The sequence below is a fragment of the Pongo abelii genome, chromosome 18 (assembly GCF_028885655.2).
Source record: "Pongo abelii isolate AG06213 chromosome 18, NHGRI_mPonAbe1-v2.0_pri, whole genome shotgun sequence".
Taxonomy (NCBI): domain Eukaryota; kingdom Metazoa; phylum Chordata; class Mammalia; order Primates; family Hominidae; genus Pongo; species Pongo abelii.
This window is the reverse complement of record NC_072003.2, coordinates 56,669,002-56,681,115: the sequence shown is the minus strand read 5'-3', so window position 1 is coordinate 56,681,115 and position 12,114 is coordinate 56,669,002. Positions and strand designations below refer to the sequence as shown.

The 12,114-nt window shown below is 53.4% G+C and overlaps 1 protein-coding gene across 3 annotated transcripts; it reads right to left on the bottom strand.

Moving 5' to 3' along the window:
* Positions 1-466: 466 nt before the first annotated feature.
* On the bottom strand, positions 467-11,646 carry CCL17 (C-C motif chemokine ligand 17). 3 transcript variants are annotated; one of them, XM_054533964.1, is made up of 5 exons: positions 11,410-11,646; positions 6,846-7,145; positions 2,539-3,321; positions 1,351-1,468; positions 467-763 (listed from the first exon to the last, which is right to left on the bottom strand). In XM_054533964.1, exons 3-5 carry the CDS (start codon positions 2,606-2,608, stop codon positions 667-669), a joined length of 285 nt encoding a protein of 94 aa, XP_054389939.1. In that variant the 5' UTR covers positions 2,609-3,321; positions 6,846-7,145; positions 11,410-11,646; the 3' UTR covers positions 467-666. The 3 variants fall into 3 exon arrangements, with proteins under 3 accessions (XP_054389939.1, XP_054389938.1, XP_054389940.1); XM_054533963.1 differs by lacking the exon at positions 11,410-11,646 and having other exon boundaries at positions 6,846-7,563; XM_054533965.2 differs by lacking the exon at positions 6,846-7,145 and having other exon boundaries at positions 473-763; positions 11,410-11,596.
* Positions 11,647-12,114: the final 468 nt, after the last annotated feature.

Genomic DNA, 12,114 nt, shown 5'->3' with positions numbered 1-12,114 from the left:
GGCCAGCGGGACTGCAGTGAGTGCAGGGGGAAGCAAGGACAGGGCTGCAAGGTTCCCCCACCCTCGGCCAGGGGGCTCCCCAGCACTGGGCAGAGCTGTGGCCTGCGTCAGGGTCCTGGCCAGTCTGTGAAATTGACTCCAGCACCTCGGGGAAGCTTGTCCTCAGCTCCACGTGGGGCAAGAACAGGAGCTGGGCTGGGGGAAACCGGAAGACCTTGGGGTGGGTAGGGAGAGAATCCAGCCGCTGCCTCCCAGAGCCCTGCCAACCCCGCCCCTGCCCGGGCCTCTCATCAGGGCCTCCCCTCACTGGTGCGTGGTCTGCGGAAGCCACGTGCCCTTCTCAGCCTCAGTTTTCCTTTCCGACCTGCACAGGGCAGGACCAGATGTTCTCTGAGGACCCTCCCAGAGTGACAGGCCGGAGTGGAAGCGCATCTTGCGCTGTGGGGACAGACACGCTGACACGGACTGAGGCGAAAGACTTTAATCTGGGCCCTTTGTGCCCATGGTCCAGTTAGACAAGGGGATGGGATCTCCCTCACTGTAGCTCTTCTTCGTCCTTGGAAGGCCTCCCCTGGACCCAGGCGCTCAGGGTGGGGGCGGTGAACACCGACAGTGGAGGTCTCAGGTGGTCCCGGGAGACAGTCAGGAGTCTGGGGTGAGGAGGCTTCAAGACCTCTCAAGCCTTTGCAGGTATTTAACTGCATTCTTCACTCTCTTGTTGTTGGGGTCCGAACAGATGGCCCTGTCCTGGACAGTTACAAAACTACACAGAAGGAGGATGTTACCAGGAGTGGCAGAGGGGGAAGGGCCCCCAGAGTCCCTGGGACGGGCCCCGCCCTGTGCTGACCAGGATTCCAAGGCTCCAAGAGGGGCAGGAAGTTGCTGCCGTCACACAGGGCATTGGTGGCAGATCTGAGACTTCAGGCTCTGTCCCGAGTAATCTCGACCCTCCCAGGGAGCCAGGGCTGCAGGACCTTGTGCCCACCCCTCAGCCTGCCCATGCCCCCAGACAGCCTAGAGCCTGGGACATGGAGACTGCGGGCAGGGCTCAGGCCCAGGCCGGGGGAGGTGACCACATTGCCCCTGACCAGCTGTGTGACCTGGGGGTGTTCATCGCTCCTGGGGCCTCGATTTCACCACAAATCAAGGAATAGGTTAGACCTCATGGCCTGCGGCCCTTTTGGGTCCCACAGCGTGGGGAACATGAACTGCCCCAAGGAGCCTGCAGGGGTTGGGGAGGAAGGCCCCGCTGTCTCTTCCCTGCTTCCCAGTGGCCATCCTGGGAGCTCCAGGGTGCACTTGTCCCCATGCTTGGCCCTGAGGAGCAGGGGTGGAGCCTGGGGCACTTACACGATGGCATCCCTGGAGCAGTCCTCAGATGTCTGGTACCACGTCTTCAGCTTTCTAAGGGGAATGGCTCCCTTGAAGTACTCCAGGCAGCACTCCCGGCCCACATTGGTCCCTCGAGCTGCAGGGAGAGGAGCGGGGCAGGGGTGTCTGTGAGTGTCTGCGTGTGTGTTGCGGGGACCTCTGGGGGATGTTCGTGGAAGATCTGCATGTGCGTGTCCATGTGTGCATCTGTGTGTGATGACTGCCTGTGTATCACTGCCTATGTGTATGTGTGTGTGTCTGTGTGTTACCGTACACAGGTGTGTGTGAGGCTTCTGTGTATGTTGTGGGGTCCCGTGTGTTTGTGGGTGTGCATGTTTGTGTGTGTCTGTGGGGGATCCTGTGTGTCCTGTGAGTGCCTACGTGTGTGTCTCTGTGCGTCTGTGTGCGTCCCTGTATGTCTATACCTGGCAACCTTATTTCATCTTTCCTTTCCCAACCTAATATAAGAATCTCTTTTTCAGTCTGGGCGCCGTGGCTCATGCCTGTAATCCCAGCACTTTGGGAGGCCGAGGTGGGTGGATGGCCTGAGGTCAGGAGTTCGAGATCAGCCTGACCAACATGGTGAAAACCCATTGGTGGCGTGGTGGCCGGGCACCTATATTCCCAGCTACTCGGGAGGCTGAGGCAGGAGAATCGCTTGAACCCGGGAGGCAGAGGTTGCAGTGAGCCGAGATCGCATCATTGCACTCCAGCCTGGGTGACAAAGTGAACCTCCATCTCAAAAAAAAAAAAAAAAAAGAATCCTTTTTTACATGTTCTTGGGAACAGTTCTTCTATCTTTATGCTGATTCCCTCATTGTGCATAAAACCTGTTAATAAAACAGAAGCTAATAAATAATTTTGAGAATTGTTCACTTTCCATTGCACAACTATAGCCACAGCCCCCACCTCACAGCCATTGCAGCCCAAGATGTGCTCGCCTTGGTCCTCACCAAGCCCACCTGCAAAAGCTGGGGCATCGTCATCATCAACATTTTTCTCTGCTTGTTTCCCTCAAAATCCTAGTGCTGTGGGCTTCTCATGTCTTTTGTGGAAGTAGGTGGGGTGTAAATAATACACAAATGTGTGTGTTGCTACGGTGGTCTTCATGCCTCCAACTCCTGTCCTCCCAGCGCCTGCCCCTGGCCACCTGTCCCCTGCTCTCACCTGCATGGATGTGCTGCAGAGAAGCCCCCAGGAGGAGGGTGACCAGGGCCAGCATCTTCAGTGGGGCCATGGTGCCAGGAGCCCAGGAGGGAGTCTCTGTGTGCGGGTCCCTCTGCTTAGGAGACACCCTGCTGAGAGTCGAGGGTGGCAGTGACCTATTTAACCTCTTTAGGGGTCTTGCCCCGCCTTCTGTCACCTCCTCACATCCTTCCCTAGACCAGTGAAGTTCAAAGAATTTGAGATGATTCAGGAGAAGTCCAGCTCTTGGAATGTTTGTGGATTTCCAGAGAATGGGCACTCAACTGGAGACAGAGGTGGGGTACATGTGTCTGGAGCCCATGGCAGTGACACACTTCTCCTTTCAAAGGGGACATTTCTTGGTTCCTCTATTAGAATTGAAAAGCCTCCATGCACAGCTGGGTTCATCTCTCTGTGGCTGGAGAGCATCCTTCATGCATGGTGGCTTGAATGGGGGGCAGACGGAAGTGTTGGGGAGTCAACCAGGCAGAAACCAAGCAGATCTCTTCTCCTGGACCATGAGTGAGCTTCAGGGTGGTGCCAGGGCCACCCTGGCTGCCGGGCATAGGCACATGGGCATCACTCTGCAGGGAGGTCCATGCTTTATCTGCCTCCGAGGCCCAGCCGGGGCACAGAGCAGCTTTGATTGGTGTCCCATCCCAGGTGAGGCCCTGACTGCAGGAGGCAAGAGCCCAATGGCACTTCGATCACCATTCAGTCCAAATAGCTCAGGAAACCACGTTCCCCTAAATGGGATGCCTTACACTAAGATACAGAACAGAACAAAGGGGTCAGTGGGAGACGCTGCTTCTCACTTCTAGCAGAGCTGTGGCCCGGAGTCAGTACTGGATGCCTGGTCATGGTCCAGCCTGAGCCAGGCCCTGAGCTGACTTTCCAGGCACCCCAGCTCATGGCAGGGCAGATGACAGAACGTAAGTCCACTTTCCAGTGGGGGCAGGAATAAAACAAGAATTGCAATAATAAGGAGGTTGATAAAGTTGGTGAACTGGCTTCTCTGTGACTCTAGCATCTCAGCCCCGGGCCATAGCATCACTGCATGCGGGTCAGGCCCTTGGCCACCCGAGGAAATTGCCGGTCGCCTTGTTGGGGCTCCCAGGAGCCAGAGCACGGGCATCCCTACAGTAGGATGGGAGTCCCATGGCCTTCAGGTGGGCGGCACCAGGGAAGGGCGGCTCCAGGCAGGGCAGCACCTGGACTCTGATTGTGACATGGGGGACCTTGGCCTGGCTTCATCCTGTCCTTGCATGACCAGGGCCAACTCAAAATGACAGCAGTGCCCCTCCAAAACATGGTGCAGGTGCCTTCCACCCTCTCACAGTCCACCCTGTGTTAATCACTGAATCGTTACTAAGTTTTTCACTAACTGTCATGATAACTGCAAACAGCCACTATTTGTCATGAGGTTTTTGTTTCTTGTTTTTAGATTCTGGGGATACCTGTGGAAACCCCACACTACCGGAGCATCGCTCAGAGCTAACCTCATCAGTCCTTAGGTAGAAGGGCAGGGATCCTATGAGAGGAAACCAGACAAAGACCCTCCACCTTGGAGGAGCCTCAGGTGCTCCTCTCCCCACCCCTCAGCAAGGGCGGCCTGGGAGCCTGTGGCTGCTTCTGCACCTGGGAGTGGGGCTTCCCTGCCCATGGCAGAATGTTTCTGTGGGCAGCATCCTTTATGTGACCTCGGGCGGCTCACAGACCCTCTCTGGACCTCAATCTCATCACCTGTAGAGGGAAGTTTGGTCTGTCCCACAGAGCCCTGCCAAAACGGTAGATCTCAGGATGATGGGTTCCCCCTTGGTGGGCCTCGCACCAACATTTCTCTGCTTCTCTGGGGATCGCATCAGCTGCCAGAGACCCTGCCCCTGCCCCCTCGTCAAGCCACAGTCCAGATGGGTTCTTTGCCCCCAGCCACCCTTCCTGTGCCCAGGGCTGGCTTCCATTTGCATGTGCAGAGGAGGGGGAGGGGAGGCTGCTCTTCCTGCCTGGGCACCTCCTTGGTGCCAACATCCCAGAGAAAGGGAGGGGCAGCCTCAGAGTAGCTCCCCGCAGAGTCCCCCTGCAAAGGAGGCCGCGCTGGGCAGGGGAAGATGTGCAGGCACAGGGCAGCCCTGACCCGGAGACAGAGCCTGAGCCCAGAGGTGCAGGGCCGGGCCTGGGTCCTGGGAAGAGGCAGGAAGGGGCGCCTCTGCCGACCACCCCTCCTGCCCTCGCTGCCCTCCATGCGCTCTGCCCTGTGGCTTCTGCCTGCCCTCTTGTGGGGGCTCCACCTGCCGCAGAGGCCACCACATGCTCTTCTGTGCTACACAACTGCAAGGGACAGCTGTGACCCAGTAAGCAGCCTGATTAATGATGAAGCAGCTGCAGTCCCTGCCGCTGGGGAAACTCCCCGGTGGGTTCTGAGTCCTCTTTGCTTTCCCGCAGACTCAGAGCTTTCTCCAGAAGGACCTAAATTCCCCTGTTTGTTCTGGGGAACAAATCATGAAAGTAGCAGTGGAAGGTTCTGGACTAGGAAGGTTCTGGTTCAGCTCAAGGCTGGTGCAGGCTGCCTGGCTGGCAGGGGCAGCTGAGCCTCTCGGGGCTGTGCCCAGGGCTACAGGGCGGACAGAGGCCAGACCCTGCTGTTGTGGGGTTTCACAGTGGGTAAGGGCAGGGGAACAGGGCCTGACCCCTCATAGGGACATGCAGGCGAGATTAACGGGCTTCGGGGCACAGACTGGGGAGAGGCTGCCTCTGGCCAGAATTCGTGGAAGGCTGCCTGAAAGAGGTGGCTGTAGGGCGTAGGGCTAGGTTTTGTAGATAAGATTCATACTGAGATTGGAAGAAAGGACATTGCACAGGGGGCACTGTTTAGGCAAAGGTGCAGAGAGGGTAATGTGCAGAGATAAATTAGGGCAACAGCATGAAACCCCGGCATGGGGCACTGCCTAAATGCAAGGCTGAGAGCCAGTCACACGAGGACAGGCTGTGTCTACCTTGCCCCGCGCCGTGGGCATTCCCAGCACCAAGCATGGTGCCTGGCATGCAGTGAACCTTCAGTGTCACCTGACCGAGTAAACACAGGACTGCAGGAAGGGAAGGCGAGATGGACGCAAAGGGCCCAATGTGCCTCAGTCTTCTTTGGGAGGCGGCGGGGACCAGGGACATTTTTTAGGTGGTTTTCTCTCCAGGGATTAACCGAGTTTATTCCTCCTCATTTCTCCCAAGCTATGAGATGGATGCCAAGGGACCTTCCAGACAAAATATCCTGAAGTCTGGGCCTGTGAGAAGCATCTTGAGAGATCTTTAAGCATCTTGAGAGATCTTTATGCTGCTGTGAGGACTCTAGGACCTGGAGGTCTGTCAGGGCAATCAGGAATGCTCCCTGGAGGAGGTGGCAATGAGGCAGAGCTTTGTGGAGGGGCAGCAGGGGAGAGAGTGCTGTGGCCAGAGGAAGGGAAAGGGCCATGGCAGGGAAGCAGGCCAGACACTGTTAGGCCTATTAGGAGAGTGTGAAGGGTAATTGGATCTGAGTGAGAGGAGCGGCCGTGGTAACTCCTTGTCTCAACGCCTCTGACTAAAGTGACCAGGCACACCACCCAGGCACCTGCCGCCTTTGCCCCACAGGCTGCTGCAACACCCAACTCGGCTTTGGCCAGAGCGCACTGGGCCAGGCAGATATGGGTCCTTCTCCCTGAAAGACAGGGAAGGAAGGTTCCTGCCCTGACCCCAGGCTCTGCCCAGGCTCGTGGAGAAGCCTGTCCCTGAGGCAGTGGGCGGAACCAGGATGCTTTCAGTCACAGAGCAGCCAAGCAGCTGGGGCGGCAGCTCTTCATCATCTTCAGTTGCATTTGACAGCTGTGGCTGACCAGGAGGGGGCAGCTAGGCAGAACTGTCATCCCGGTCACACCAGTGTCACCTGAGGTTCATCAGTGCAGTGACTTGCTCGGGGTCTCCCGGAGCAGCTCAGTAAGGATTGAGCATTTGTTTACTCATCTCCATCGCTGACAGCTGAAACTGGATTCGTCCTGCCCTGCCTAGGGGGCCGGGAATCAGGAATTGGGGCCAGCTCAGCTGAGATGTGAGGGTCCCAAATGGTATTTCCACCCCTGACCCCAAAATAGGCCCCAATCCCCTGTCCCAAAGACTTGACGTGCCCATTGATGTGTCTGTCGTTCCTGACAGGGTGTCCTCTTGGTTCCTCAGGTCAGAAACCCAAGGGTCATCTCTGTCCCTGGGCTCTCCCTCACTGCCCACATCCAGTCCATCAGCAAAGTGTGTTAGTTGGCTACCTGCATGCGTCCTGAATCTGTCTCCTCCTCCTCCTCCATCTCTCTGCTGGACCACAGCCGTGAACTCATGCCCCAGCTTCCAAGCCTTCCTGGTCCAGTCCATCTTCCTCTCAAAAGCCCAGTGATCTCCAAAACACAAGTCTGAGCAAGGCTCTCCCCTCTTGAAATCTTTCAATGCCTCCCCATTACTCTCAGGACGAAGCCCACATTTCTGTCTACTTCTCCAGGCTCAACTTTTTCCTCCAGCTCCATCATCCACCACATCACTTTGTCCCAGCCACGTGGACCTTCTTTCAGTTCCTTGAAAATGCCGGGCCTTTACTGATACCCAAGCCTTCGTACACGCTGTTCTTCCTGTCTGGAACATTCTTTCCTGTTCCCCCATCTCACTTCCTTTCACTCCTACTCTCATTTTAGAGCGCAGCTAGAACCCTTACTCCCTTCCTTCCTCTATGTCCCCAGAGTTCATTGACTTCCCTCGTCTTGGCTGTCTTCATATTGTATTGTGATTGCTAGTTTATTTGTTGGGACTCACACAAAAGACTGTAAAATCCTTGAAGGATCTCTTTTGTGTTCCAACTTATCCCTCCAGGACTTAGCACATTAGTGGATGCTAAATAAAATATGTTTATTAGGCCAGTGTGGTGGTTCACACCTATAATTCCAATACTTTGGGAGGCAGAGGCAGTGGATCACTTGAGCCCAGGAGTTCAAGACAAGCCTGGGCAACATGGTGAAACCCTGTCTCTACAAAAAATGCAAAAAAATGACCGGGTGCAGTGGCTCACACCAGTAATCCCAGCACTTTGGGAGGCCAAGGCAGGAGGATCACAAGGTCAGGAGATCGAGACCTTCCTGGCCAACATGGTGAAACCCCCTCTCTACTAAAAAGACAAAAAAAAATTAGCTGGGTGTGGTGGCGTGTGCCTGTAATCCCAGCTACTCGGGAGGCTGAGGCAGGAGAATCGCTTGAACCCGGGAGGCAGAGATTGCAGTGAGTCAAGATCGCACCACTGCACTCCATCCTGGGCAACAGAGTGAGACTCCATCTCAAAAAAAAAAAAAAAAATAGCCAGGTGTTACTGTGTGCACCTGTCCCAGCTACTCTGGAGGCTGAGAAGGGAGGATCACCTACATCAGGAAGGTTGAGGCTGCAGTGAGCCGTGATTGTACCACTGCACTCCAGCCTGGGCGACAGAGTGAGACCCTGTCTCAAAAAATATATATATGTTTACTGAATGTATAAATAGGTGAGTGGTTGTGTGGATGGGTAAATGAATGAATGGGTGAATGGATATGGATGGGTAAATGAGTGAATGGATGGATGGTGGATGGATGATGGATGGACATGTGGATGAGTGATGGATGGATGAGTGGCTGGAAGATGGATGAAAGAATGGATGGATGGATGGCAGATAAATGGTTGGGTGGATGTGTGTATGGATGATGGATAGATGGATTGGTGGATGGATGGTGAAAGAATAAATAGATAGATGGATGGGTAGATGAATGGATGGATAGATGGATGGAAGAATGGATGGATAGATGGATGGGTAGATGAATGGATAAATGGATGGGTAGATGGATGGATGGTAGATGGATGTGTGGATGAATGGTAAAAGAATAAATGGATGGATGGATGGATGGATGGATGGAAGAATGGATAGACGGATGGATGGTAGATGGATGTGTGGATGGATGGTGAAAGAATAAATAGATGGATGGGTAGATGAATGGATGCACAGATGAGTAGATGGATGTGTAGATGGATGGTAAAAGAATAAATGGATGGATGGGTAGATGAATGAATGAATGGATGGACAGATGGATGGATGAATGGATGGGTACATGAATGGATGAATGAATGGGTGGATGGATGGATGGATGGATGGATGACAGATGGATGGACGGATGGATGAATGGGTTGATAGATGATAGATGGATGGATGCATGAAACTGGATGGGTGAGCAGATAGATGGGCTGATGGATGGGTGGGTGTATGTGTAGATGTATGACTAGATAGATGGATGTGTGGTTGGATGGATGAATAGAAGGATGGGTGCATGGCTTGATAGATGATGAATGGATATATACATGCATGAATGCATGGATAGATGGACGGTCACTTAGAGATTCTGAACTACAACATGGGCCCAACTTACATTCTATCCCAGGGCCTCCTTCATCCAAATTGTTTTTAAACCAGTGTGTACCATCATTTCATGAGGCACACCCGAATCCTTCTGTCATGGATAAAGCAGAGGAATCCAACCAAGGACACCCTGACTCCTCCCCCATCTAGTTTACAACTTCCTTGTGGTTGTGGCCATTTTTGGCCAAACCTAAATTGCTTCAACTGTGGCTTGGATCTCAACCTTTATTCATCCCAAAGGGGCCTCCTTACTTCAGTTGCACTGCCATCTTCTAGCTCTTTACTGTCTCCAATCCCATGAGCCCCTTTCCCTCTGCTGACAACATGATCCTGTCTCTCCACTTCCGTAAAGACCTCCCCTTGACCTCAACACCCTCACATGCTGCCCTCCCATTTCTCCTTTCATTCATGACCAAACTGCTCCGATGTGTGGTCTGTACTTCCCTCTACCATTTCCTCTCTGCCCACTTGTGATTCAATTAATCCTCGGCAATGCGGCTTCCAGCTCTGATGCTCTAGGAAAGGTGCTCTCACTGAGCCTCTTGATCCCCTCCAGCCACTCCCTGAACCTCCCATTGCCTTACATTGGGCAGTGTGGGGCAGTGATTACCAGCAGAGGCTCTGGAATCATTACCTACAGCCCTGAGTCCCAGTCACTCTTCTACTTCTTCCTGGTTGTGTGACCAACAGCAATTTTATGAACTTCACTTTTTTCATCTGTGAAATGGGTGTGATGATAGACACTCCCTCATGGTATGGCCTGGAAAACTGACTGAGATGAAGTCTGTAAAGTTCCTGGTCTCCAGCTGGCTCAGGGAATCGCCTTGTCATCACTGGGAACCTACCTCCCTTCTTGATGCTCCTCCCACTGGGATTTGGGACATGGTTCCCTGAGCTCCCTGTGAGCTCCCCTTCTCAGAAATGTCCCTGAGCTCTCACTATAGGCTGGGATGGGTGTTGGGGCAGGGGAGTCTCAGCAGTTAAGTCTATTAGTTTACTTTGTCCTCACAACAAATTCAGGGAGTAAGAACTATTAGTTTCTACAGATGAGAAAATTAGGAACTGACCAGAGTAGGTTAAACAACTGGTCCACTGTAATCCCAGCACTTTGGGAGGCTGAGGTGGGAAGATCACTTGAGCCCAGGAGTCTGAGACCAGCCTGGGCAACATAGTGAGACTCTGTCTCTAAAAAAAAAATAAAATGAAAATTAGCCCATCATGGTGGTGCACGACCGAGCCATGACTGTGGCACTGTGCTCCAGCCTGGGCAAAAGAGCAAGATTCCTTAAAAAAAAAAAAAATCTACTTCATGGGCACAGAGCTAGCTGGTGGCAGGAGCAAGCCTGGGCCTCTGTCCTAGACTTTGTTTTTGCCTCAAGCAACCTTCTCGTCCTCCCTGACATCATCTACCCCAGATCTTTTACCTCTGGATAAATACTTCTTTTTTTTTTTTTTTTTTTTTTTGAGACGGAGTCTTGCTCTTTCGCCCAGGCCGGACTGCAGTGGCGCTATCTTGGCTTACTGCAAGCTCCACCTCCCGGGTTCACGCCATTCTCCTGCCTCAGCCTCCCAAGTAGCTGGGACTACAGGTGCCCGCCATCGTGCCCTGCTAATTTTTTTATTTTTTTGTATTTTTAGTAGAGACGGGGTTTCACCGTGTTAGCCAGGATGGTCTCGATCTCCTGACTTCGTGATCTGCCCACCTCAGCCTCCCAAAGTGCTGGGATTACAGGCCTGAGCCACCGTGCCCGGCCTGATAAATACTTCTTAAATCTCTGTCTCTAGCCCTGACCAGTAACTAATCAGACGCGCCCACCTGGACACTCCTCCTTCCGGCCCATCTTTCTGTGGCACCCCTCAGCCCTCTCTGCCTTGCAGCCTGGCCAGCTCTGTGCAGTTCTGTCCTCCACATTAACCTGTGAGCTGCTGGGAAGCAGAAGTCTGTCTTGCTATGGTTTACTCAGCCCCAAGTACCAGAAGGGCAAAACCGAGTTCCCTCTCACACCAGCCTCCTTTTTCTGTTCAAGCCAGCATTGTTTCCCATCTCCCCATCTGCCCCCCAGTCTGAAACTTTGCCCTTGACTCATTCCTCGCCTCCATCCCCCACATTACATCAGGCAGAGACTGCTCAGCACTGTCTTCAGTGGGAGCTTGGCTTCCTCGCTTCCTTCTCATCTCCACTGGCTCAGCCCTCATCCTTCACACCCAGAGAGTCTCAACAACTTCTGGGCCTGTTTCCTCCTCTCTGGTCTCTCCTGACACCTCCCTCATCAGCTGCATGCCCACATGTGATGGATCTTTCACAAGGGCTGCCCTGACCATGTAATGCCTCCTTCCTCCAAAACCATCAATGGCTCCCTGCTTCCTTCCCCATCCAGTCAAAACTTTTCAGGCCAATCTTGAAGCTGTACCTTCCATCTAGCCCCTCCTTCCTATTCGGTCTCATCTCCCTGCTCCCCAACATTCAGCTTCCTTGAAGGTCAGTGCATCCCCTCACTTTGTGACTTGGTTTGCTGCTTCCAAACTCCTGTCTCCTTCTTGTATGGATTATCTTCCTTTGATCCAAAGTCCATCCACCTCTCATCTAAGACATGCCATGAAAGATCCAGCGAGGGGGTCACCTCACAGTGGAGGGGTCACCTCACAGTGGAGGGGTTAGGAGCAAAGACTCTAGGTCAGTTCACCTGGTTTTGAATTCAGCTCTCCCATCAGCAGGTGGTGACACTGTGAGCTCAAAGTCATTTCTCTCTGAGCCTCAATTTCTACAGCTGCAAAATGAAAATAATAACAATTACATTAGAAGGCTTTGGTTTGCATCAACTGCCTTACTGCATATATCTGGCAAATAGTACACGTTTCTGACTTTAAATATCATCTATATGCCAACCACTCTCAAGTTTCTCTCACAAACTCCAGCCTCCTTCTACGTCCAGCTGCCTACTCGCCATGCCAAATAGGCAGCTCCAACCCCCCAAGTCCGAAGCTGAATTCCTGATTCCCACCCACCCCTACACCTGCTCTCTCCTCCTTCTTTGCCAGCCCCTTCCTTCCGGTTACTAGGGCCAGAAATCTGGGCGCTATCCCTGACGCCTCTTCCTCTCGCCCCCAACTTCCCA

Bases quoted from the DNA above. Each gene is read 5' to 3' on its own strand.
- CCL17 (XM_054533964.1), bottom strand. From the start codon at position 2,608: ATGGCCCCACTGAAGATGCTGGCCCTGGTCACCCTCCTCCTGGGGGCT. The intron at 1,469-2,538 runs GTGAGAGCAGGG...CTCTCCCTGCAG, and splicing joins TCTGCAGCACATCCATGCAG to CTCGAGGGACCAATGTGGGC. The intron at 764-1,350 runs GTAAGTGCCCCA...CCTTCTGTGTAG, and splicing joins TGCTCCAGGGATGCCATCGT to TTTTGTAACTGTCCAGGACA.